This window comes from Struthio camelus, chromosome 1 (assembly GCF_040807025.1).
Source record: "Struthio camelus isolate bStrCam1 chromosome 1, bStrCam1.hap1, whole genome shotgun sequence".
Classification (NCBI taxonomy): Eukaryota; Metazoa; Chordata; class Aves; order Struthioniformes; family Struthionidae; genus Struthio; species Struthio camelus.
Window position 1 is genome coordinate 14317157 of NC_090942.1, and position 27093 is coordinate 14344249.

Here is a 27093-nt window from a genome sequence, read left to right on the forward strand (position 1 = left end):
CCGCCGGAAGTGCGCCGCAGCCCCGCCTCTCCGCTCTCGAAGATGGCGGCGTCTACCGGCCGCCTAGCGGCTCGGCGGGTTTTCCTGCCTTGGGCTAGTCGCCTCGTGCGGGGATGCGGCTCGGGCAGCCGGGTAGGTGACAGAAGGGGGAAGCAGAAGGCGTTGAGGGGCCCAAGCGACCCGCTGGCTTCCTATGCTGGTGCTCAGCCTGCCGGAATCGGGGTCGGCGGAGGGGCTATGGCGGGCGTGGCGTGGTGCATGCCGGGATTTGTAGTCCCAGCGTCGGCCGAGTGGGCGGTGCTGCCTTTGGGCTGGGGCGGCTGCCGCGGTGCCTAGTGGGAGTTGTAGTCCCAAAGCGGCGGAGGGAGGGAAGGTGGGCGGCCGCCGGGCCGGTGTCGTGTCCCCCCGCCCCGGGGGGGACCCAGCGCTCAGGGGCCGCGGCGGGGGACGAGCCCGGCTGCCGCAGGCCCTGTCAGGGCCAAGGTGGGTCTGTGCGGGCCGGGGGTGCTGTGTGCCCCCTGGCAGCTGCACGGGCCGCGCTTGCAGCCCCCCCCTCCCCGCCGGGGTTGTTGTCACCCCCCGCGGGGACCGTGGGGCCGGGGTGGCGTCCGTGACCCCGGCGGTACAGGGCAGAGGCCTGGCGGCCGTGGGATGCCTCGGAGAGGCGGCGACGGCCCCCCGCGCGCTGGACGAGGGGCCTGCCCTGCTCACCGAAGGCCGGCTCGGAGGAAGCTTAAACGCTGCTGCCCTGGGCTGTTCAGAGGCCGGGGGCCCTGATCGCAGAGCTCTCCTCCTCGGTCGCTTTCCCCTGCCCTCTCGATTGGCAAACTAAGCTTTTCTGTCTTCTAAAAACAGGAAGAGGATATTTTATTTTCAGACACAAGTAGAGTGAGAGGATGTCCTGGTTTCCCTTCTTTGTAACGTAATCTAATAGAGGAGATGACCCCTTGCAACAGTGCAGTCAGTGCAACTGACTGGCCGGGAGGAGCTCTGCAGGAAAGACCCTGGGGGTGCTGGTGGGTGGCAAGCCATGTTCCCTGGCAGCTCCCGGGACAGACGGACAGCGGCAGAGCCGGCAGCCTGAGGACCTGACGATACCCCTCGATTCAGCCCTCGCTAGGCCGCCTTTAGACTACGGCATCCAGCCTCGTGCTGCCCAGGGTGGGGTGGGCATCGACAAACCGGAGCGAGCGCAGCAGAGGACCGTGAAGTTGTTCGGGGCTGGAGCACTTGCCCTGTGAGGAGAGGCTGAAGGAGCTGGGCTTGTTCAGCCCAGAGAAGAGATGGCTTTGCGGGGGCCTAACAGAGAGCTTCAAAGTAGATATAAGGAAAAGCTTTTTTTACCATGAGGCCAGTCAGGTTAGGTTGTGCAGCCCCTCTCCATCCTGGGTGGTTTTCAAGACCCAGCTGGACAAAACCCTGAGCAACCTAGTCTGACCCTGTAGCTGACCCTGCTGTGAGCAGGAGGTTGGACTAGAGACCTCCTGAAGCCCCTTCCAACCTGAATTATCCTTACCTGCTATACTTACCTCAGTTTTGAGAGACCTAGTTTATTGGGATTCAGCGGCAGTGTCCTACCTCCGAACCTTGGCAGTTGAGAACTGGATTCTCTACTTTCAGGTTTAGAACAGTCACAAAGTGAGGGGAATCTTTGTTTATTTCATGCATTTAAAATAATAATTTTTTTGGAATAGCTTATTGCTTGAAATACTCATTTGGAATACAAATTTAAATGTATTGCTCATTTTCGACATCAATACACTTTTTAACCCTCTCCCCTTCTCTCCCACTCCATTTTGGATTAATGTGCTTTAACTGTCAGATGATTTTGTAAAAGCTGACAGCTTCAGTTGTGGCCCTTATTTGAACAAAGGGTGGCTGCAGTTTGCAGTCCTCGCGTAGGACCTTGAACTATATCTAATTTTGCTTTAGGTACCAGGTACTCCAAAGGTTTTCAGATGCTAAGGGACATACCTGAGGTCACGCAGGCTCTTACTGGCAGAACTGGAGTGTGACTCTCGGGATGGCTGGGTGATGATGGTTTTCAGTCAGATCGTTTTGTTGGAGGGAAATAGATGCAGTCTGCTCCTTTTTAATTCCCTTCATGTTTTCTTCTGAGTGAAGTTAAGGCATCCCTAACGTGAAGTAGTGGTGAATAAATCTCTTAGCTTAAAATTTTTTTTAAATTTTTTTCTTAAATGCATGCTTAAAAAAAAAAAAATCCAGTACTTACGTTTAAGTTCAGAAATGCATTTTCCAGAAGATTTTGCTAGGATATAACTTACAATCTGAACGTAACAGGTGCTTTTTCCTTACAGCGTGTACATATTGGAACAGGCAGGTTCAGAGCTTCCAAGGCAGCAACAAAAGTAGTCTTAAATGTTCCTGAAACTAGGGTGTCTCCTCTGGAAAATGGCTTGCAAGTGGCTTCTGAAGACTCTGGACTCTCAACATGCACAGTAGGTGTAACTTGTAATGAGACTATTTTTCATAACTGTATTCATGTATTTCCATCTCCTTGTGAAATTAAGTGGAATGCTTTCAATTTTTGCTAACAATTGCTCTTAAAAAATAAGCTGGGAAGTGGGAGTCTTAAGGCTTAAGTAAAGGATTTGTGATTAGATTTTTGTAAGGATTGGAATTTTTTTCCTGAAAATCTCATTTCTTTAAGGGAAAAGCCATTACAAAATAGGTCTTGAAAATCAAAGTGTAATTCGTATAGGAAAAAGAGCAAAGCTGCATTACCAGATAGTAAGTTTTGGGGTTTTTTTTGGTTTTGTTTTGTTTTTCTCCAATGAGGTTGGACTTTGGATTGATGCTGGAAGCAGGTATGAAAATGAGAAGAACAATGGAACGGCTCACTTTCTGGAGCATATGGCTTTCAAGGCAAGTATGAGTATTGATTTTGCAAATTTAAAATGAATTTCTAAGTTATTGGTCTTTAAAGATCAACGATAAGAACTCTTATCAGAATCCTCTAAATAAATTTTTCAAATCAAGAAAAGAAGAAACAGCTTAGATGTTGATTCCAGTTAGAGAGAGAAGATAAAGTCCTTGCCTTGCTGAAACACAACTGTGAATTAGTAGCACAGGTCTAATTTTAAGTCACTTTAACTTGTTTGAATATTCTTAGAAGACCCATAGCCCCTCTTTTGCCAGCTTTTTATTTTTATTTGGGAGCGTAGTAAGTTTTATATCTGACTTTCCTGTTTGGAGAGATTAACGTGCCAGTTTTCCTTCCAGAAGACTTTTTTGTTTTTTTTGGTTGTGGCCTTAACTTTTGTAGACAAGGAGTAGTAATAATGGAAGGTGAATTCAAGGGTTTACTTTGACTTTCTTATCCTTCTATTTCAGGGGACAAAAAAGAGATCTCAATTAGACCTTGAACTAGAGATTGAGAACATGGGAGCTCACCTGAACGCCTATACATCCAGGGAACAAACAGTGTATTATGCAAAGGCTTTTTCCAAAGATTTACCAAGAGGTAATTGTTTTCATTCATCAGAAAAGCAGCAAAGCATGAAATGCTTACTCAGCTCCTCAGATCAGGTAATGCAGGAGAATGATGATTTTTCATTGTAACAGTCCCTTCCTTAACGGAGAAGAAGTCCTGTCTTGAACTTCACAGGAAATGTCAGAATGCAGGAGCATGCCAGCAGTGAAGCTGATACTTGAAACATCTTTGTCTGTTAGATCTCCAAAAGAAAATATCCTTTCGGCTTCTCCCGTCCTGCAGAGCAAGTCTCTTGTCCCCTCTGAAGAAAAACTTTAGCATTTTTAGCATCCTTCTAGATAATTTTCTTTAAAACTCCAAAATGAACTTCTCATCTAATCTTGGGTCATCTGGGCTTCAGGGGTGGGTTTTACTTTTGGAATCAAATTTTTCTAGTAGTCTGAAAATACACCATCTCTATTTTCAATTAGCTGTGGAAATTCTTGCTGATATAATTCAGAACAGTACCCTGGGAGAAGCAGAGATTGAGCGTGAGCGAGGAGTCATACTTCGAGAGATGCAGGAAGTTGAAACCAATTTACAGGAAGTCGTCTTTGATTACCTTCACGCTACGGCCTATCAGAAAACAGCCCTGGGACGAACGATTTTAGGACCCACTGAGAACATCAAGTATGTCCAAACGTGGCTACTTTTAATTGTGTGGTAACTTTCCTGTATTTCAAAGACTCCTCTGAAAATGTAGGGAACAACTTCAGATATTATTTTTATCCTGGAAGGTAGTCAAAGTTGCACGGGATCTAACTCTTGAGAAGAATTTCCCTATTGCCTTAATCCCCCTTTATGTAGGCATCGAAGGGTATGTGAACTTTAGATATCTACTGCATGTCTCCATTATTTGCCACGTTTTTCTTTTGTTTGTTAAAAATGCATCTGCCACAAAATTAGAAACACTTTCTTTTTCCCCCATCAGTCAGGTGTCAGGCAGTACCATAAATAAAACTGTCTACACTGCTCATTCAGCTCTTGTTTATACCAGTGCAGACCAGGAGACTGCTAAATGTGTTTTAAAACTGGCATGAGATCAGCAGTGGATACTGTCTCCACCTGAATGAGTTCAACAGGGAGCACAGCTGTACTTCTCGCTCCTTTGGGGGAAGCACTAAGACCTTTGGAAGACCAAATGGATCAAGTTTCTATTTGCTTTTTAGGATGTCACTCTTATGCTAGCAGTCTGCCTGCATGCACACTCTGTGCATTGGCAGAGTTTAAAATTATTCTGGTATGTTGTTCCGTACATCTATCATCTCTTCTTTCTGTAATAAATTCTACTGACACTGTAGTGTCACTGTAGTGACTTTTTTCTGTTTTCTTGGACTATTTTTAGATCCATAAACCGTAATGACTTGGTGGAGTATATAACAACACATTATAAAGGACCCAGAATAGTTCTGGCTGCTGCTGGAGGTTAGTATGAGACAGTCACCCTGGATCATGTGAAGCTACGTTTAAAACCAAGGTCTGTTAAGTTTCCAGGAACGACACTATGATTTACCCATTCTTCACTAGGTCCTGGAAGTTCATCGTTAGTTCAGCATGTTCTGTTTCTGTCTTCATACCCTTTGAACTTCTGTTCCCTCTTTCCCTCGGTAACGTTTCAGAAACGTTCTTAAACCAATAACTACGAGTGAGGAGGGCAAGGTCGTTCTTCCACGTGGGCAAGAAAAGAAGGGCCTAGAGCTCAGCACAAATAAGGGAGCAGCAAAAAAAGCAGAGAGGAGGAGAGAGAGGGGATAATACTGAGGCTGGAATTGGAGAACAAAGAGCTCGATTTGGTGTAATGCTGATAGAAGGCTATTGGAGAGAATTGAGGAAGGTGATCATGATAATCTTATTCTGCACAGTAACGGAAGTGAGGAATCTGAAAGTGCCATTTTTGAGACAGGGGAACCATAAATTACTACTTAGTTAAGACTAGATTGCACAACAATACACGAACTGTTTACAGAGTACCGTTAAAGCGTATGCGAACCCCCTTTGTTCAGGTGTCTCTCACGATGAGCTGCTTGATCTAGCAAAATCCCATTTTGGTAACTTGCCGTCTGCTCCGGAGGGAGGACTGCCAGCCCTGCCACCCTGCAGCTTCACAGGGAGCGAGGTAAGCTGTTAGATGGCTGTTTGAGCTGGCGCTAACATCCTCCGTGACTAATGCGGGCGATCTGCTGAGGAGAGCTTCTCAGCCTCACACAGAGTTAAAGGTTTTGTGCCTCCAGTGAGGGCAACTAGAGCATTACCTTCCAGATCGGATTCTTCCACACTTTCTTGGGCAAGCCTCGCTGCCACCGCTTTCTCTGCCTTGCCACTCCTGAAGAAATAGCTCCCTTAGACTGCTACTTCCCCTTTACCCCCTTCCTTACATTGCTGCAGCGTTTTCACTTGTTGGGAACTGGTGTTTTAAAGGACATGGCTGAGGACTGACGTGTCTGCATTCCAGTTCCAGCTCTGTTCAGATTTTGAAAAGGCACCACCTTTTCTTGTTGCTCCTTGTCATGAAATGATTCGTCGTGCCCTCTCTACATCGGGCATCAGGCTTGCTGTTGGTGAAGTCCTCTGAGATTCCCCAAGAGAATGCTAGCTAAAGCTAATGTTAAGTAATGCTTCATGTGCTTTAAATCTTGGTTCTGTATGTGCACGGTTTATGCCACACATTTAATGGAAATATCTGTTTCCTGCTATTTAACTTCCCATGTATATGGCTGCGTGTAGGTTGTACTACAGCTACTTTCATGTGCTCCCACAGATTCGTATAAGAGATGACAAGATGCCGTTGGCACACATTGCGATAGCTGTCGAAGCAGCTGGCTGGGCTCACCCAGATACGATCCCCCTTATGGTGGCAAATACTCTGATAGGTAACTGGGATCGTTCCTTCGGAGGAGGCGTGGTGAGTGACCCTGCGTGCACCTTCCTGGTTTTAATGAGCCTGACTGATCGATGAGACTTGTCCAACTTGGGTACTGCCAGTACGGACCTATTCAAACATCTCTGATGGTGCTACTGTTGCTGTATGGCTAGTCCTGAAGGGTCTTTTTTGGAGTGAGAGAAGGGAAACCAACTGGGAGTCTGAGAGAAGTTGTTGCCCAAGATCTAGGAAAATCTTAACGAGTGGTGCAAAAGCCACCGAAATGGGGGTGAGTTGGGGTCTACCAACCCCCATGCCAAGTGGAATGTTTCATACCTGTACGCCATGAGAAGCTGGGGGTATCAGTAACCGTTACCTCTCCTGAACCTACGTAGCTTTATGATTTTGTTTATAGTCTGACATAAATCTAGGCTGTTGGCTGGAAGTGTGAGATTACATGCAAGGTAAGATGCTGTCTGAGGTAAAAGAGCTGATGCTTAGCCTTGTAGCATCCTCTGGAGCCTGTGATACTATTGCCTGTTCCGTTACCACTGAAATGAAAACAGTGGGCCATGGAGGAAACTAGTAGGCTTTCAGAAAACTTTATGAAACGCTTTTTTTTTCCCTCTTGCCTCAGCAGAATTTATCTAGTAAACTTGCTCAGATTGCCTGCCACGGTAACCTGTGTCATAGCTTCCAATCCTTCAACACCTGCTACACTGACACAGGGTTGTGGGGACTCTATATGGTTTGTGAGCCATCCACTATACAGGACATGGTGCACTTTGTTCAGAGGGAATGGTAAGTACGCAACTGTTTCGCTGAAAAACCTGGTTTTTAGTGGAGGAATGCTCCACTGAGAGAATACTCAAGAGACTACTCTTGTTTTTCTGTTTAGACCTGCCTGGAAAAAACGAATGAATGAAGTGCTGAACTTTGATATTCAGGCTGTATGGTCCCAGCAGCCAGTTTCTGGCAGCCTTACTTCAGAGTGAACTGTTAAGAGGTCTAGCTCCCCCCTAACTAACTACGGTTAACGTTATAGGGCTCCTAGCACAAGAAAACATGGCAGTGACTTCTTCTGAGTTTCAAGTGACAGCAGTTACAGAAATGTTGGTCAGACCTTTTAGCATACAAAGTCAGTATACAGCACCCATGAACTGCATGTCAGACGACTGAAAGCGTACACGTTCTGAGTAATAAATGTGCAGTTACCTTCAAATCCTGTTACTAGTCACCCATTCTGCAGTTGCTATCCTGCGTGACATACAAGCTCTTCATTTGGTGGTGTTACAGAGAGCTCTAGTGAGTACGTAGGAAAATGAAATCATGTAAGGTAGATGAGCTGTTGTTTGAGGAATTTTGAAACTTGGGACTCATTTAGCTACCGTTCATCCAAATTGAGAGGATGTGCATAGGTATAGCTCTGATGCTTGAACTGCAGATGTAATGTAATTGGAAACATGGGAAATCCTCTAAGGGTCTTAAAAGTCATTGAAGTGAATGAAGTTGAAAGAAAACTTGAAAATGAGTTTCTTTAAACATATGGCTCACTTTTCCTATACAATTATTCCATGAGATCTCTGTGAACTACTCTTGGGGAAATATGGCAGTGGAGAAAATGTGAATCATTCTCGTGACTAGAATTCATTCAAATATTTAATGCATCCCTCTGTCCTTCTAGTAAAGTCTTCTCTCCTACCGCGTGATGTAGTTTATACAGTTCACTACCTCACCAAGAGCCAGGAAGTAATAGATTGCCTCTGGGTTAATTACCTATAATTGTTTGGCTCCTATTTTACCAACAGCCACTATCCAGATAGCAAGTATACAGACTGTACTTCCCTCAGAATATCTTAAATGAAATACAGCTCTTCTAAGGAGAAAAACTTGTTCTTTGGCTGAATAGTGGGATGTTTCCAAAAACTCTACTTTTATGCTGCTTCTATAATACTATGGCTTGTTTCCCTGTCAAGCACTTTTATTGCAGTCTGTAGAAAAGACTTGCCTGGGTAGGTATGTGCATGTCTGTATCAGAGGCAATCTTGTGTGCTACAGGTTAGCGTTATTTAATGCCGTTGTGGATTTAAACTATTTTTCAGGATAAGACTTTGCACAAGCGTTACAGAAAATGAAGTGGCTCGAGCCAAAAACCTTCTAAAGACAAATATGCTGCTACAACTTGATGGTGAGACTTAAGTGGAACTGTTTTATTCTTACTGTGAGCGTATACTGATAACTGAAGCATTTTCCCACTTTTTTTAGGGTCCACACCAATATGTGAAGACATTGGAAGACAGATGCTGTGTTATAAGCGCAGAATACCAATTCCAGAACTTGAGGCAAGAATTGAAGTAAGTGGTGCTTCTGTTAGGATTTTTAAGTTATGCCCTTACTGTAGCAGTTAAACTCTTACAGAAAATGACAGTACAGAGATTAGACTGTTTCCCAAGGAGAACATTTCAACTACTGTTGCCTGTACTTCTGGATTATACAAAACTCAGAGCAGTAGCTCTTAATACTTTTTCAGCCAGGATGGGTAACAAAAATATCTCTTTAACCCTTTTAGGCTATCGATGCCCAGACTCTTAGAGAAGTTTGCACAAAGTACATCTATGATAAGCATCCTGCAATCGCTGCTGTAGGTATGTTGTACAAGTTCCCCTACCCTCCCATAACTTCACACCATTCTCTATCAGTTTAGCATGTGTCATGGCTGACTTTCTTTAACTTCCAGGTCCAGTTGAACAACTTCCAGAGTATAACAAAATCTGCAATGGCATGTATTGGCTTCGTGTTTAGTGAATAAAAAGTTTTCAGTATGTTAAAGTTTTAAAAACAAACTCACTCCTGTTCAACAGTTTTTGACTTACAGAAGCGCATTTGAGAAGATTAAACTCAAACACCACACAGTCCTGTGTATCTGTATAATTAAGGAAAGAATGAAAACATGTACAGTATTTGCATTTTTATTATAAAACAAAAGATTGTCAGTAAAAGTCATTTCTTGACTTTAGTAGCATTCATCACTTGTTCTTGAGCAGCTTTCTTTGCCTTGACCATTTCAACAAGTTCCTGGAGGGTTTGGGAAACGAAACAAAACAAAAACACTGATCTAATGTCTATCAGTTAACTCTGCTCTAATTTTGAATGCAACAGGTATTCAGCGTGAAACACTCTCACTCTGGACAGAGTGAGGAACCTACACAGTTTTAATAACTTAAAGCTATTTCTCCTAGAAACAAATAAATGAAAACTGACATCCTGTTAAGGGTAAATGCTTATCTACTTCCCCTGTAATAAGAACCTTACCTATAACAAGAGGCTAGGGATAGGACTTTACCATCTATAAGACGTTACGGTGAAACTGCGAGAAAATTTTCAAGAGGCAGACTCTACTCACTAGCTCCCAGATTCACTAATTTCACTGAGAATATGTGAAAATTCTTAACGGCTCTTTTTGTATTAAGTGTCGTATCCAAAAAGTATCGTCCCAAACGGCTCCACCTTACACTGGAGGATGCTGTTTGTGATAGGGATAGCAACAGTAAAAGCACTGGGTTCTAACAAAAGCTGGGCTAATTACAGTCCTAGAAGGAGGTGAGGAGTCTTACCTTGTATCGCTTCATGCAGTCTTTTTTTGATCGGCCTGGGACAGCTGCTGCTATTTTCTCCCATCTTTCAGGTGTATTTACTGGATAAGTCTTCAGTGCCTGTTCTAAAAGCTTTTGTTCTTCTGTGGTCCAAGGGGATGAATCTAAAGGTGATCCTGTTTTTAAATGCAAAAATGACAGTAAGAAACAACACATTTAATAAGGCATCCCAAGAGGAGCTTAAGGACATGTAGTAAAAATTACAGTTGTAGTGTAAAGCATCCTTAGGGTGCAGTTTTGTGATACAATTAATCTGACAATGTAAGGGCAAGCCAGTCCTGAAATCCTGAAGGGGAAAAAATCTGAACCTGACTAGCCAAGTGGCCCTTGGATCTTTAAATACAGCACAGAGAAGCAGGGAGGTCTTGTGGCAGCCAGGTGTTCAATCACCTTAGCTGCCCTGTGAGACCTCATCCTTAGGGCACCAGCGCTGCTTCGCCTTTGCCTTTCAGTAAGGGAATACTTAGCCTTCTGAGTGCGTCTGGAAAGTTTAATGAGAAGCGTCTGGAGTATAACAGGAAAGCAAAGCTTAGTTGAAGCACAACCCTGTATCTCTAATGCATCCCCTCAGGCCTACTCCTCCCTGACAACACAGCTCCCTCTGAGGAATGGAAGAGCTTGAGGAAGAAGTACCCCAGAAGTGTGCATCAGGCTTACCTACTGCCCCACCTGGAAAGTGTTCCAAACCATCAGTAACTAACTGCTTAATTAACCTGGGGCTGTACTGTGCGCGCCAGAAACACTCAAAGAAATCCAACAGAGTTTGGATCACTTAATACCTATCTAAGTTTGTAAGCTAGTAGGTCTGTTTCTAAGTAAAAAAACTAATCCTTACTTAGACTTACACTATGACCAGAGGACAGAACTCTGCGTGAAGGGCTCCGTTTTCATCCTTACCTTCAAATCGTTCTGAGGGGGCAGCACTGTCCATCTGAGGCACGACACCATGCTCTTTTTTGAATTTGTCAAATGCTTTCTTGTTTATATCATCTTTTTGATGAGGGTCTATAAGCAACAGACATTTAATAGAATAACTATTGCAACAAAATTAAAGCCATATGTAATAATAAATACAGTGTGTAGCAGATTATCCTAAAACTAATATTCACACAATCAAAAAACATATTCAAGAGGCTAAAAATCTTTTGGGGCCAATAAAACTGGCTAAGTGTTAGGCTCGCCAATCCCTATCCTTCTTCGTATTGCTCAAAGGAATACTTTCTCCATGTCATCTTAAGCCTGAATCTGCAACTTCAGTGAAATCAAAAGGGATTATTCTTTCAAGTAAGGGCTGTGGCACAAAACTCTTGCATTATCCAGACTACCCGGGTGGTAGAGGGGTAGTCAGGAACGTCAGGAAAGTCCAGCTCTTCCTTGGGCAGCTGTGTGGTTTGGAATGGAGAGACTTCTTGAAAACTTTTTTTCCCTGCAGTAGAATGTTTTTAATTTTTCTTGAGAACTTACTTCAGAGCCTCTTCTCAGCATCCCAGCTCTCTAGACTGCCTTTACTACAGGGGGAGATGAGCCACACTGATTAAAGTGTCCCACTCATCTTTTGAAAAGTACCTCTATAAGATTCATCAGTTCCATTTATTTTAGATGCTGTCCTTAGTAGAGAGCTTTTCCAGAGGCCAGTTTGTCTCACTCTTGAGTGTAGAGGAGCCCAGGCAATGAACTTGGCCTAGATATTTATCTAGGCAGCAAGTCAGATTAAAAGAATGCCTGAGATTCACTCATCAGGTGATGACTTGCAACATAACTACTAATATTTCATGGCTGAAAAAACTGGGTCACAGAAATACTCATCTAAATCTTTCATATGGGCTACATTTCTTCTTGGGATACATGGAACTTTTTCTTGTAATAGAAACAAAATGCTGTTCAAAGAAAAAAAAAAGCCACATAGAAGGCTTTCTTATTACAGACCATCTTATTACAAAAATAAGCTGATAAAGATACCAAGTTTTTGGAGGCTCTTTGCTTTATTGATGACATCTTTAGCTGTTCGTTTTATTCCAGTAGTAGAGTGCAAGTTCATATAATTGGCAATAACCTCCCACCTAAAGCAAGAATACAAAGGGGAAAACAGCATATTACAGAACAGGCGATCTTCTTACAAGCTCCACTCAAGCTTCTGCACACAGCTGAACATATTTATGCCAAGTTCTAAGTAAGCAGAATCACACTTAAATATATACAACGTCTCACGTTAACTACTTTGGAAAGCAGACGAGATTATTTATGTCTGATGTTTTGGTCACAATGACTGAATTCTTAAGGGAAATTCTTGCAAGTAAGTTGGGTGAACCTCTTGGGTTCTGATACAGAAAAAGGAGGGGGCAGAATGTAGGTGCCTAAGTACAAAACTGAAATGCTCAAAACTCTGCTCAGCTGTTGCTAACCTTACTTTAAGCACCTATGACATGAAATACTGCTGTTGCACTGAAGGGGCTGAGCAGATGGGAAACCTGCTTCCACTGCCCCCAAAAGACTACCTGTACATCAGGTGAAGGGGCTTCAACAGGAGAGCGCTGGAATACCCCTAGTCCCAGAATTATTCCTAGTACGCTTAGAAAATGGAGAGGGAAGATTTGCATCTGCTCAGATAGGAGAATCTTAACTAGGCCTCTGTCCTAGAAGAGTACTTTGACTGCTGAGCTGCAGCGCAGAAACAGGTACTGATATCACTTCTATCATCTAGGAAGAGTATGACCTTTTTTTTTTTTTAAAAAAACAAGATTTTAGTACTTTAATAGAGGCTTTAAGTCTGTGAATCCTAAGTGAAAGGAAAAAAAGCATTTCACCCCAGGAAGGAGCAAGATTTAAGGTACACTCCTGCCCTTAATGTTTATTACTAAGCTGATCACCCATGCTGCTTTCTGTGAATCCCAGCCTTTCTCTCTTCCCTGGCTCTCTCCTACAAGAGAGCCGGGGCACTTAAGTGACATCTCTGGATGTTTTCCTCCTATCACGTAGAAGAGAAACCAACCTCACGTTCACTGTGGAGCTGGTGCAGAAACACAGAGTAGCTAGTGCACCGTGTTCCTACCCAGTTGGATCACGGTCGCTGTTCCAGCTATGCTTTAATGACTGGAGCCTACCTGGCAGTCAGGTTGGTGCAGGCTGTGCTGAGGCACAGTCTCGCTGATGGACTGAGGCCAAAGTTCAGGGTGGAAACAAGATCTAGGGCCAGGGCTATTGCCAGTCACAGGTAGTGCACGTTACCAAGAGAAAACAAACCGCAGGCTGCTCAACAGCCAAGGCAAAGGAAACCTAGGGAGTTCTACTGCCAGTCCTACGTCAGGAGGCCTGAAAGTAAGTTGTACTGTGTTTGTTATTTAATTAAAAACTCTTAGTAGGGCTTTTAACACTGAAAACAAGAAGTACCTTGAGTTAGTCCCTGCTGGGAAGAGGTTCACAGCTTTAATTAACAACTGTAAATCATCTTCTGGCCAGTTTTTACTTCCCCCTCCACCACCGCTGGTTGACTTCTCTGAACTCTTTGTTGCTTGGCGCATACGAGCCTCTGCCTCTTCTTTCTCTCGCCTTATTTGTTCATTTATTTCTTCTATCTAAAGGATTGTAAACATGCATTTTTTTTTCATTTTACATTTACATAAATCTCTCGCTGAGCCTTCAATTTTACTTTGTTTCTGCCCTCTACATTATACATATGGAAATGGAGCCTACCTGCTCCAGTATTATTTTCTTCCATCACGTGTATGAATTTGGATATCCCAAATTAGCAGCTACCGCAGGAATCCATCACAAGTTCATTAGCAAGTGAACACTCCCAGGAGTAAGGCAAGAGTGCTGAATATAATGGGAACACCTATCTGGCACTAAGGGATATGTCCACAAAAGAATTAGGAACCTGAAGCGGCACCTGGGCACAGCTCAACATCCACGTTCAAAACAGAAACCCCCACATCCTCCAACATAACTGCTACTTAAGCTTGGAGATGCCAAAAGTCCTCAGTTGCTATGGTAGTATGGCAAGTGAAAGCTGCAACAAATTAGCTATATTGGTCACAGATAAAAGCATTAGCTGCAACAACCCAGATTTTAGCTTCTGAGTACTTACTCAAGGTTTGATGGCCAAATGTAGCTTGTTAGCAAGCAATTCAGCAGAACGTAAGTTATCTATCGCATATCTTTGTGAACTGTAACCGCATCTGGAGACTATAATGTAGACATATCTTTAATGTGTCTGCTTCTGAGTATGCCCACTCACATACTGATGATATTAAAAAGCTATGGACTTAAGCCTGTTGGCAGGATGCACGAAGTAGGTTTCTTGCTGTTATCTCATAATCTGGCAAAAGGGAAATTATCTCATAGATTATTATTATTTTTGCAAAAGTGGAACAGCTCTAAGAGAAAGCAAGTTGAGTGTCCAGTCTTCGGAACACTCTCTGGGTGACTGTCAGATTGGATTCACGTCACCTGAAGAACAGGCGACATTTGAACCTTAAGTCTTCAGTTGAGTAAACCTGACCCTCAGAAAAGCTACAGGCTGCAGCATTTAAGTCCTTTTGTGGATCCAGCCCTGGGTCACGGGCACTAGATGGAGGATCTTTCTTGCATAACAGGTTAAGACCGCTCTCCTTCCCTTCTAGGTAACTGCTACCCATTGGCGGGGAAATTTTAATTCCTCTACTGTTTCTGTATGCTGCAAAAATAGTGGAAAAAAGCATATATTTTCCTCAGCTGGTACTTGTTATTTTTACCAGTCCTGAACTCCACCATGTATGGAGGAAAAACCCAGTCTGTCTGGGGACTCTGAAGCTCAGGTCTTTATGTTTAATAGGCAGGATTCCACAGTGACTGTGTTGTGTCTTGTATCTTGTTTAGATTCAGCCAGGTAAATTTCACAAGTCTAATTATTCTGTTATTTTGATTTGACACTCAGCATAATTACCTGTTTTACTACAGCCGCCTTTCCTCCTTCCCTTGTTGTGGATGTAAGTGCTTCATTCAAGCATTGCAGACTAAAAATAAATTATTAAGTTACATTGGATAGCTAGTAGAAAGACGGATATCAAAAGGAGCAGAAATCAGGGTCAGGAAGACTTACCTCGCTAGTTCAAGACGATCACAAAGCTTTTCTACCTCCTCCATCATTTTAACACAATCTGCCTCATTATCAGAAAAGTAATTCCAGTTCTGGAAGCAGAAATACATGTTCTACCTTGAACTTTATTGTCCTGTATCTTCAGACAAAGGCTTAACACACAAGCATTCTTCAGACATTGCTGTGTTTGGGCCTATTTGGTCAGCTTTGCTCATAACTCAAAACTGTATGCAACTATCTTTTAGTATTTTGCTTTTTAGTATACTCAATATTCATATCCATCTCTGGCCATAAAAACAAGCATGTGACAGGGTCTGATCTAAGCAAGCCTAACTTCACTAACGTACTCTCTATTTCACTATAATAATATTTAAATACCTTGCATGTTGTTCTCAATTTTTGCCTTTCTTTCTTGATTGCTTTTTTCTGTATCTCTTTTTCTTTTTTTGCTACTAATGCTTGTTGCCTAACTTCTTCTTCTTCCTTTTCCTTCGCTAACCGTGCTGCTTCTAATTCTGCTTGTCTTTGCTGCAATCAAAAAAAAAAAAAAAAAAAGGAAATTCACACTGTTATAGGTCAATCATTCAATATTAAGAGGTGCAGTTTCCATTTGTTGGAATACATCAATAATTCAGTATTTGTTTTTTCAAGGATTTGGAGAGAGAGAGAGAGAGAGAGAGAGAGAGAGAGAGAAACGTACACCAGTTGGCATTAATTCAAATACTTCACTCACTATGAGGACCCCTAGTTTATAAATCCCGACTTCCTTGAAAATAAAGATATGGAACGATATGATATTTCCCATGTCTGCCCCAGAAGTATTTGCTTGGAAAAATGCAGTGGTTGAGCATTTCTGCTGCACCACTGTTAACATAATACCTTGCAATTTTCCAGTTTTAAGTTACTTTTTCACGCCTTACATTTCCCAAACCTTTCATTTCTGGTACTGTTTCAGAGCCATCTTTTCCAAACTGTTAATATTTTCAGGCATGTTATGTTACCTCAGAGTTTCACACTAATCAGCCATTCACAAAGCATACCCATAAGGCAAGCACCTGAATCCGTTTTATGAAAGAAAAAACTAAGCCACAGATCTTAATGACTGCCATTAAACCAAAGAAATGTGTGCAACAACAAAAACTCAAATTTAGAAGTTTGTTGTTTCAGATTTGTGCTCTGTGTTTTCATTGCATTCTCAAAAGGCTCCCTGTCAGTCTTGCCTGGCCTGTCGTACAGGGAACAGATTAAAGACAAAAGAGCTGTAAACCCCAATGTAATTCTAGCGGTAGTCCTCTGACACTTCTAGAAGCTGAAGCAGTGGATCAGACGTGAATGAACTAGGGTTTTTCAATCCAAATAAACCAAGAAGTTAACTTACTTTTTCTTTTGCTTCCTGTTCTTTCCGTTTTGCTTCTACTTTTGCTTTCTTTTCTGCTTCTTTCTTTGCCTTTTCTTCTTCCTTAAATTTCTTTATCCTGGGATCACAGCTGTATGCATTGTCTGGCAGAAGAAAGGAGGCATCATGTACAAGAACAGAAAAATGGGAGGAGATTTCTGCTGTTAGTTAACAAGTATATCTTTTTAAAGGACAGTTTGTATGCTCACCAACAAGTGTCCTAATTCTGTTCATTTCTTCTTTTTTTCTCAATGCTCTGGCAGCTCTGTTCTGCTTTTCAATCCACCTCCTTTCATCTCGACTGAAAAGGAAAAGCATAGTTAGTTCAGCACTAATATCCTACAGTGTCAGTAACAGTCTCAGAAATTCAGCAACAAACATTTAAACAAAGTTTCCACACACATATGCTTTTCTCTGAATGCTTCAAAAATAGAAGAGGAAAAAAAAAAAAAAAAAAAAAGAGTCTCAGGCCCCAGGCTCACTTTCAAATGCTAGGCATTTGAACAACCAAAAGAACGTTTCAAAACACCCGATAACACAAGCAGCTCAACTCTCATTGCAGAGAATAAGATCATAGACTTCCAAAACGCAAACCACTTGCTGACCTAACATCAAACCCAAGCAAACAACAGAAATGCTGGTATACAGTTTAATGAAGGGACAGTAGTATAATTAATGCCACTTATCAGGATTTTACAGAAAATAGGGGTCGTGTCAAATAAGCCTGCGTGCCCAGAATATGTTTAATGCTTTCCATGAAGTACCACGACACTCTGGTAAACTCATAATGCGATACAGCTCAGGTTAAATAGATTAAAAATGACTGACTGAATAATCTGAAAATATTTGTCAGTGCTGTCAAGACAGAGGAAATTTTTAGTGCAGTCCGTATATCCTCATCCATGCAACGAAATGTGGAGTAATACATGTCAGAACAAAGAAAAACACCTGTAACAGAGTAGGCAACTACCTTTCCAGTAGTAGACTGAAGGATAAAAAGAGACAAGCAACATAACCTTTGCAAGAAGAGGTGACAAGTATCTTGAGTGTCCGAACAGGAGAGCAGGAAGCAGAAATGCAGTCTTATCTCTAATTATACCATTTATCTAAACTTTTTTTGAAAACAACACTGGATGACAACAGTAAACGCAAAAAAGAGTTGTGTAAATAACGAAGAGCCCTTTAATGAGAAGCCTTGAGCTGAATCGGTTTAGTTTTTCAAAAATACAACTGCTATGGAATCGATAAGTGTACCTTCATAGAATCCTTGTAAGAGAGAACACTGGGTACAGAGGGGCTTGAAAAAATCTAACAGCAGGAAAAGGCATAAAAGGAAAAAATGCCTAAGGAAAACCTAAAGAAAATTCATAATGGAAATAGGGCACAGACTTTAACCACAAAGCAGCTAAGCACTCTAATGACAAAATTGATTTCTATTCAAATCTGGATGCTTTTCTTGATGACGAGGTTTATGTAATGCCAGTTACTGGTCTTAATACAAGGATGACTGAGTGAAAGGTCGTGCTGGGTGAAGTACAGGACAGACTAAATGATCCAGTACTTTATTCTAACTTGAACAGTCTGTGTTTGTAACTATACGAAGGATAAAAATAGAATGTGATTTCCAGCTGCAACATGGCCCGAGTTATTCGGCTACTACCACTACATCATGAAATATGCGATTTCTACTAACATCAAGCCATAAGAACTAGTCTCTTTAAATTCTAGAGAATATCATTTGTCTCAGCACAGTTTAATATGGAGCTGGGGAGAAAAATGATACTTGCTTACTCATCAACTCTGGTCTGGCTCCAGGTTTAACTTGCATTGAGGGCTTGCCGGAACTCCAAATCTGAACTTACATGAACACACAGAATGCGTGTTTACACCCATATATTCTTTTGGTAGAATAATTTCCAAGCACCTCAGAAACACTTCTGTGATGCAGGTAAGAATTACTTCAGTTACGCCAATTAAGAAACAGAAGTCCAGAGTCATTCCGAAGTCATTCAAATCTGTGACTGACTTCTGGGCTAGGAAAGTGGGATTCTATTTCTCAGTTCAGCCTCTGCCTTTCTTCCTTTGACTTACAGTCTAATGGCAAGTTGGAAAATCTTGCTGTGTCAGTCTCTCAGTCTCCTGTCAATTTTCTTTTTACTTACATACCATTCTGCCTTTTCTTTTTCCTCTTCATCTAAATAGGAAAACTCTCTCCAGGAATCAAAATTATACCTGTAGTAAATGCAAAATAACAAGAACGAATTAAAAAAAATTAAAAGATGAGAGCAAAACTATTACAAATAGCGTACCTTCCTTAGTATTAAGGTTTTTGTAGGCAATTATACCATTAGTACCTAAAATGATTCCACTGTGTTAAGTCAAAACACAAAATGCTATTAGAACTAACAATTCACATCCCTGGCTGTGTAGGAAAGAGTGTACTTGAAGATCGGATTCATCTCACCAATTGTTAAGTGTCTACACTGCAGTTGTCTGAGCTCCCATTACAGAGAATTGGGATACAATGCAGTCTAGACAGTTTACCAAGAAATTCATTTAATCTTTATATAGACATCCATTTTTGGCAGATGAGTCAAGCCATAAGCTCTATTGACTTTACTTGACTAGACCTCCCTTTACTAGGGGAGCTTAAACTCCTAACAGAGATACAGACACCTCCACTGAAAACACAAGTTAGGCGAGATGAACCCTGCTCTAGTTTTGGCCTAACTCAGTTCACAGCCATTCTGGTCAGAATCATCAAAAGCTCCCGACGTAACTAAACTTACAATGTGAATGCATTAGCTAGGAGAAAACCAGCTCAGTTTGTGGAAAGCACCAAACAGCTCTGAGGTAATTTCATGGCACTGCTAGGTCGGAACAGACCAGAGCCAACAACCTGCATACAGAAGGACCTTTACATCGCTCATCTCGAGCGGCTGTACTGTGAATAGAAAGTGAGGTTTCAACTAACTTACCAGAATGAATAGAACGCATCTACTTCTTCAAATGAGGAGTTCATGTCCCCAAGTTTAGGAACATTTTTCTTATTTGACCACCTGAAAATAAATGTATATGCTCAAGAAATAATACATATAAACCCACTTCAAAACATGGTATGTGTTAAGTACAGAATCAAAATACAAAAGCAAAAGTTCCCTCCTACCAGCATAGAAAAGCACCAGGGCAGAGGAAGAAAACAGAAGCTCCATCTAAATATCCTCCAGATTGTGCATTCTTGGAGGAGTTCCTCCAAAAGAGCAGACGACTCCTCCTTGAGTTGTGTGTACACACAAGGAGGTCTGACAGAGCACAAGCTAGTGGGCCAGTAACGGGGGCCCCGGTCCTCCACATACACTCTGCTGGTAGAGGACCTTGCAGAAAGTGGACAGAAGGAGCTCTGTAAATAACTCGACACTGTGGTAGGTTACATTTCCCACATATTCTAATACAGCATGAGGGAATAACGCATACTCTCCCTCCATCCCATTTCTTTCCCCACAAACAGGAAAATCTTCCGTAGGTGTTAGAACTTGTTACTCCATGACATGGAATCCCATTTCCAAGCAAAGAAGGGAACAACCCATCGGACAACCACAAATCTAGAAGGTCTGAATCTCTGGAATATTTGATAGAGATTCAATAAATCTACCTAAAAGCAGCAACAGATTGTTCAAAATGAGTTGTAAAGTGCATCGCACAATAAAACATTTTTTTCATACAGGTAAAAAGTGAAATAAACTTGGCACGGGACTTATTTTGTGACAACCTTAATACAAAATTCATTTGCAAGCATGAATCAAATGCAAAAAAACCCAACCCACAATGCATCTTAAGAGAGAGAAGCATCAAATACTCCGCTAGTTATACTTATTTCCTCTTAACCAGCTAAATCAGGAATGTAACTACTGTCTTCTGTTATTGTCTCACCCTCATGAGAAAAATCATGAAAAGAAGGAATTTTTATTGAGTAGCATACACACGTTTGGCACAGTAAATAATTTTAAGATGAAACAATGTGTAGTACAAAAAGGACAGAAGTAACAGGGAGCTGAGAACAGACTTAGTCCTTTATCTCATGGGTCAAACTCAATGCCATCAGTATGCCAGCTGAGACTACTTTAAAAGGAAATAATTGAGAATGCCCTGTTTTTAACTGTATTAAATTTATGTCAAAATAATGCATTTTCCAGCATGCCTTAAAATCACACCTGTTACAAATCCAGTGCCAGAAGAGTTTGCAAATGCTGATTCTCCAGCAACAGCAAAGGCAGTCTGACACAGCTTACCTGGCATTTCTTTCAAAAACTGGTGAAAAAACTTCAAAGAAGTTTTCTTTTGCTTCACTTTTGGAAGGTACAGAGTTATCAAAAGTAGGATCTATGCTGTTAAATGCTCGTCGTTTCACAGGATCAGATAATATTTCATAAGCTGAAAAAAACCCATAAAACATGAGACTAAAATGAGTCTTCCCCCTAAGGTGGGAGTGCTACAGACAAGGTTCTAAGTCTTTAAAAAGATGCTCTTGGATTTGTGTTTGATCATCGTTATGTACACTTTTTTATTTAATTATTTCTATGATGCCTTAAATAACATTGCTGTCAATTCCTGTTAAACTAAGTGGAAGAAAATATTTATGAAAAATGATACATTTAACCATTAGCTATAACAAACCAGATAATACTTTAAAATAATTTTCTGTAGTAAATTCAGTTCAGTATCTGGGAGCGTGGGCTTGACATCATCAGGCTTTTATCTTGCAACAGATTCTTGCGGATAAATTCACAAAACTGTCTATTAAGACAGGCATGGGGTAAGGATAGTCCTGCATTAATACGACTTCAGGACTGGCAAGAACAGGAGCCATTCACTAGAATTTTTGCAGGGCATGACAAAATTGTACCAAAACTTTGAAACGGCATAAAACAACACACTGCTATGAGCCAGAGCGCACGCGCTCTCTCACCAAGCTTCCCTGCTCTTACAGCTGGGGAACATCATATTACTGAATCATAACCTAGAAATCACACACTCAGGAGCTTAGTAAACTCATGGCTTTTCTCAAGGAAGTGTGAAATTACTGTGTCTGTCAGTTCCACAAACACCCACTATTTCTCAACAAGAGCAAGAACTGATCAAAGGAATGAAATTCATGCTGCTGTCCTTCATTGGCTTCTCTGGCTGCATCCATAGAGGTAGGACACTGCATCATGAAGGTCAGATTTAGAAAAACTGACCTCATTGCACATATTAATGGAGAAAGGGAGGAAGGAACACGCAATAAACTGCTGTGTGCCAATCTTCCCTTCTCCTCTGCTTAAGGGACTTCCTTCAACTTCCCCCTGCCAATGCTCTAAATGACACCAATTAATCATCCTCTCCATTACAAGCTAGAGGCCTCATATTCTCTCATGGCATTTTCTTGATGCAAAAAATTCTGTGCACATCAGTGTTTCCTCTCCTGCTTGAGAGATTTCCCTTCCATACAGATCTCCAATTCTATTCCCATGTACTTAGTTCCCCTGAGCACCACTCGTTCCTTCGTCGGTCCCGGCTCTGAACCTCAACTATATGTACTCCTGCCTTTCCAAATTTCTCCTCTGTGTTCCATTACCAAGTACCCTCTCCTGTTCCAGATTCCCCTTTCCTACCACTGCATTTCTTTCCTCCAAGGTACTGCCGAGAAGTATCACTCATCTTCCACGCCACGTTGTACTTTCCTTTCTATTTATTTTTATATACTTCAATGGTAGGCTGTTGGGGATCATGTTTTGCTCTTTGCAGGTAAAACACATAGCATGTATTCCAGGTACAGGCTGTTCCAGTTATTAAATATCTACCACCTTCTGTCAGGATTGAAACTGTGGACAAAATTTCATCTTGGTTAACTAGGCAGCAACAGACAGTAGCAGAAATTTGTTTGCCTGCGATTCTGTGTTGCCTGAAGTTCTTAATTTCCCTCTGAAGCAGGCCGTCCCAATGTTCGAATAATAAAAGTCAGTAGAACAGGTGGGAAACAGGCATCCCCATTAGTTTTCAAGTATTACGAATTTTCTGTTTCAAATTTAAACCTAGTCACAACTCCAGTGATGTTTGTGGACATCTCCTCAAAAAAATCTGGTTCTCGTCAATTGTTCTGTTTGTTTGTTTTTTTAAATATCTTAGTATATCTCTAAAAAAAGGCTGAAAACATCACTGGCTTATCTAACATAACATCATCTAACATTTGAACTGGAAGTATAAGAAGTCATTCAGAAAAAAAGGTTAAAATATGCTGATGAATTGTAAGATGTTTTTTTCCCTCCACAAGTCTTATTGATTCAAAAAAAATTGTTAAAAGAACAACAACAAAACCAAAACGAAACAAACATGAACTCCACAGCAATTCTAGAGAGATAAGCCTGGTTACATCTAGAACACTTCCTAAAATTTTTGAATTGGCCAGCAGTGAGGTTTCAGGCTAACACATTACAGACAAGAAAGGAAATGCTATTCAAAAAGGAAATGCTACTCAATTGAGTTCACTCAGTCATCTGTAGGCAAAAGAGAGCAGCTAAAGAAACTGATATCTTAGATCAAATCAACAGATGCTTTGTTGGCAGAGTAAGCTTATTAGAATTCAGATTTTCCTAGTGCTATTGACTTCTTCCAGTAATTGGTTCATTTTATAGCATACCCGTTTATTCCAGAAACGTGGCTACCTCTAGCGGTTCATCTTTGCATGAGACTGCTACAAGTGTTCACGCTTTGCTTTGTCACAAAGTGGCACGGCAAACCAACACAGATCAGCTGCGTTCTCATGCCGTTTCTAACCAAATGGAAAATATAATAACGTGACTCCTATTTACTGAAGCAGTAAATACTGAAGTACTGAAATTGAAAAGAGCTTCTTTGGCTTTGTAGTAACTGACACTTTCTTCAAAAACAGCAAGAATGACACGCCTAATAAAGCACTACAAATATGTCTCAGAGTATCAAATAGATTGCAATAGGAAAACTGAATAGAAAAAGGTCTATACTTACCCTTAGTTATGCAGGTGAAGTAATCGTTATCACCTTCTGCTATCTGCTCCCCTGCAGCTTTTCGCTTGTCTGGATGATGTTTCAAAACCATGGATTTATCTAGCAAATAGATATGTGACGTTTAGAAGCGTTCTATCGCCAACACATTGTAGATTTTGAGAAATAAATTAATACAATCATTCCAGTGGGTATTTCTCTAATTAGATTTTTTTTCCTTTCTTTTTTTTTAAACATCAGGAAGGTAACGGAAATAAGTGAATGAACCTATGTATTCCCTGTGTAATCACACTGAAAAAATAAAGAAAAATAATTGAAAAAAATTGTTAATGATGTTAATTCTAATCAAAAGCAAAGCAGTTCAGCTGGAATGCAATTTCTATTTTATTCCTTTACTCAAGTTCTGAGCACAATCCAAAATGAAATTTTGCAAAAAAACTACAGCAATGAGCCTGCAGGAATTGCTGCACATATCCTATGGTTCTTAAAATGGATAAAATTAAGCACACACGGAGCATTTTTTGAGCTCAAGATATTTCTCTGCTTAGGCCTTAATTCCTAAGTTATAACTAGCATGTACAGAGTACCTACTATAGCGGCTACCAAGGCTGTCTTAGTGTTAAAACAATAGAACTAGATTTTAAACAGGCTTCTTTGCCAAAAGTTCTAGTGACAGTTCTCATGAAACATAAAATGTATCTCCTTGGCTGGCTATAAAATATCAGAGTAGTTACAGACGCCTGCTTTTTGAGAAATAAATCAGCATCCTTTGTTAAAAATAGGAACAGCACAGGATATACTAGTGAGAAAACTCACATCTCTATACTAGCACGTACTAATTCAGTGCTGTTAGGATCCTAAAGACAGTTCTTGCTCTCTGTGCTAAGAGAGCACTAACTGTCGACAGGACAAGAGGCAACGGGCATAAACTGAACCACAGGAAGTTCCATCTGAACCTGAGGAAAAACTTCTTCACTGTGAGGGTGACAGAGCACTGGCACAGGTTGCCCAGAGAGGTCGTGGAGTCTCCTTCGCTGGAGATGTTCAAAACCCGTCTGGATGTGATCCTGGGCAATATGCTCTAGGTGACCCTGCTTGAGCAGGGAGGTTGGACTAGATGATCTCCATCTAGGGAAGAGGCCCCTTCCAACCTCAACCGTTCTGTGATTCTGTGATATTAACACATGACGTACAGGAGCACTGTTAAAAACGCCAACACACGATCAAGTACCAGAGGCTATATAATTCACTGTGTATACACTGTGATAAAAGTTGGTAACTCACTGAGCATGCTCTTAGCGAGCTCCGAACACAAGCTAATATAACACAGCTGCAAGCGAAGATGATTTTTGTTTGTGTGCTCTTAATGACCATGCATAGCTGCCTGCCTCAGTTTTGCTAGTAGGTGATACGCTGGTACAGTGCTGTAACTCAATGTGGAGTCCAAAGGGACCTTTCTTCCACTCACTTGCATTTGGGTGTAACTTAATCTACAGCTGTGGTTCTCCTGGAGACAGCTATTGCACAGTTACACACACAACTGTCTGCATAATCAACTCACAAAACCATCACAGCTTATTTCATAAAGGTTCTGAATAGTCTTCAGAGCGCTTTTAAATCTTCCTCAGTTAAACACTTGCACTCTTCTTGCAAAGCGGACTCTTGGTCATATTGCTTTCTAGGGAAGAACATCGCTCTAAAGCCTGACGCGTCGTTTTTTGATATGCAAGTACCACAAAATAACCCATATCACGAACGCACTCGTGAATCATGTTTCGTGATCTGAGACACAGGCCCATGGTATCATTAAGCAGCATACTGGCACTTCCAAGTTCTATTGCTCACTTATCTGAAACACCAAGGAAACGTAACCTCACAAGACTAAACAATTTTTAATGGCTTGGTAACACCCCAGAAATCCAGTTACAGGAACTGAACACTTTTCACCTGGCAAAATGACGAAAGCAGAGCCAAACCAAGCTTCTTAGTGCTCTAAGTAAGTACTAGCACAACATTTGATGACGTGAAAATTCAAGAGCTACTGCTCCATTCCCATGGAACCAATTAGTCTACCAATTAGAATAATAAAAGTAGTATACTTTTTAAACATTCAGTGGCATTAACATGGCAGTTAAACATGTTAAATGGGCTTCAAGGTAACAACCTCTTGAAACAAACAGGGCAAGGCTAGTTTCATTTCTCTGTCTCCCTCTGAGCCTGGCTGCAGACTCAAAAAGGCAGAAAGGTACAATCCTCGTCTCAAGGATGTTGACAAAAACACAACCAGACAAGAAAGTTGAGATGCGAACTTAGTGGAATTTTTTCCATTCACTAGATATAGGTCTGTGGATTTTGGAACTCTGATGTGAATTTAAAAGGTTGGCAAGCAATATAAACCAAATAGCAGGCATTTTTAAGGCTGTGAAACTAGCTGTGTGAATGCTTGTTCATGATGCGTATGTGCTTACATGTGAAACACAGTTCGGTACATCTGAGAGAAAGGTACGCTCATGAACGAAAGGTACTTACGAGCTGCTTTGATTTGTTTCTGAGTAGCCCTGTATCGTATATTTCCCAGCCCAAGAACTGCATAATGGTCTTGATTCTGAGGAAAAAAAATAGCTCTAATAAACACTGATGAACGTGACCTAAAAAGTGGCAACACAAGGCATGGAGAAAAACAGTTCTGCCCTCCCCTGCCCCTCAATCTTTTAAAAGCAAAAGGCAGAATTCTTCTCTCTCTGAATAAATCTTAGAAAAGGCTGCTACAGGAACAATTGTCTTAAAGACCATAACGGACTTTTTAATCAAATATCAAAAAAGTAAGCCACTGTTACAGGAATTCTAGTGGCTTAATTGAAATTGGATTAAAACATTGGATCCCATAAAATTCAACTAATGGAAAATTGAGTTGCTTAATATTGAGAGCGTTGATGTAATTCCACAATAAGGAAGGCAGTAGCAGCAGAACGAGACTTTTTTTGCTGCTTCCGGGCACCAAAATGGAAAGTAACAGTTGGAAGACTAGGATCTTATCCTGGTGCGCACTTGACTTTGCACTCATCACCTGATTATGCATGGAAAATAGAAAGCCAGGTATAACACTAAGGGACGTAGAATAATTAAAGCTGGGGGCTGGGGGCAAGGAAAGGGATCTTTAGCAGCTGGGAACATTAGATAGCTTTGCCAGAATGTTTCCAGCAAAAATAACCAATACCATCTGTATCAACTGAATACCTTCCAGTCTTTTGGATCAAGTGTTTTTAACATAGGAAATTCTTCAAGCTGCAGTTCTTCATCCCCCGATTCTTCAGAAAGTTCTTTCTCATCTTCTAGCTCTTGGAAAGAGGCAGAAACATTTACGTTTCTCCTCTTAATAAACGCTTCAAACCATCTTCCCACAGGTTCCACTTGACAGAGTACTGATGCTATAAGCAAAAACGTAAGAGCAACTTAACTTCACTTGCGTGGTTAACGTCTTTCTTACCAATCGAAGTCCACAGTCTCTAGTACACCACACAATGAAATTACAGATTGCCAGATCTGCTCATTTGCTTTAAAAACCAGGATTATTATAAAGATTGCAAGAATGTGATC

At 41.3% G+C, this 27093-nt stretch overlaps 2 protein-coding genes across 3 annotated transcripts in view; one reads left to right on the forward strand and one right to left on the reverse strand.

Annotated features, from left to right (window-relative positions):
• PMPCB (peptidase, mitochondrial processing subunit beta) lies at positions 1–9375 on the forward strand. Of its 2 annotated transcripts, none has more exons than XM_068929249.1 (13): positions 1–132; positions 2319–2459; positions 2800–2886; positions 3355–3484; positions 3925–4123; positions 4839–4918; positions 5497–5609; positions 6252–6395; positions 6991–7154; positions 8456–8541; positions 8619–8707; positions 8923–8998; positions 9091–9375. In XM_068929249.1, the coding sequence occupies exons 1-13, from the start codon at positions 43–45 to the stop codon at positions 9153–9155; spliced, it is 1464 nt and encodes a 487-aa protein (XP_068785350.1). In that variant the 5' UTR covers positions 1–42; the 3' UTR covers positions 9156–9375. The 2 variants fall into 2 exon arrangements, with proteins under 2 accessions (XP_068785350.1, XP_068785395.1); XM_068929294.1 differs by having other exon boundaries at positions 6994–7154.
• The window catches only part of DNAJC2 (DnaJ heat shock protein family (Hsp40) member C2), an 18709-nt gene continuing 922 nt past the window's right edge, over positions 9307–27093 (reverse strand). Inside the window, exons 2-17 of the mRNA XM_068929173.1 lie at positions 26734–26924; positions 26026–26101; positions 23500–23598; positions 20766–20907; positions 19455–19535; positions 18643–18708; positions 16686–16777; positions 16459–16580; positions 15459–15608; positions 15084–15172; positions 14928–14997; positions 13394–13578; positions 11966–12066; positions 10904–11011; positions 9968–10122; positions 9307–9428 (exon numbers count right to left, since the gene is read on the reverse strand). Of these exons, the coding sequence (XP_068785274.1) occupies positions 9354–9428; positions 9968–10122; positions 10904–11011; positions 11966–12066; positions 13394–13578; positions 14928–14997; positions 15084–15172; positions 15459–15608; positions 16459–16580; positions 16686–16777; positions 18643–18708; positions 19455–19535; positions 20766–20907; positions 23500–23598; positions 26026–26101; positions 26734–26924 (1802 nt within the window). The 3' untranslated portion in view covers positions 9307–9353. The remainder of the gene's footprint in view (positions 9429–9967; positions 10123–10903; positions 11012–11965; positions 12067–13393; positions 13579–14927; positions 14998–15083; positions 15173–15458; positions 15609–16458; positions 16581–16685; positions 16778–18642; positions 18709–19454; positions 19536–20765; positions 20908–23499; positions 23599–26025; positions 26102–26733; positions 26925–27093) is intronic.

What these genes read in the sequence shown, in the direction of transcription:
- PMPCB (XM_068929249.1), top strand. Translation starts at nt 43, where the DNA reads ATGGCGGCGTCTACCGGCCGCCTAGCGGCTCGGCGGGTTTTCCTGCCT. An exon ending in GATGCGGCTCGGGCAGCCGG is followed by an intron (nt 133 to 2,318) that starts GTAGGTGACAGA and finishes TTTTCCTTACAG; the next exon opens with CGTGTACATATTGGAACAGG. An exon ending in TATGCTGCTACAACTTGATG is followed by an intron (nt 8,542 to 8,618) that starts GTGAGACTTAAG and finishes CACTTTTTTTAG; the next exon opens with GGTCCACACCAATATGTGAA.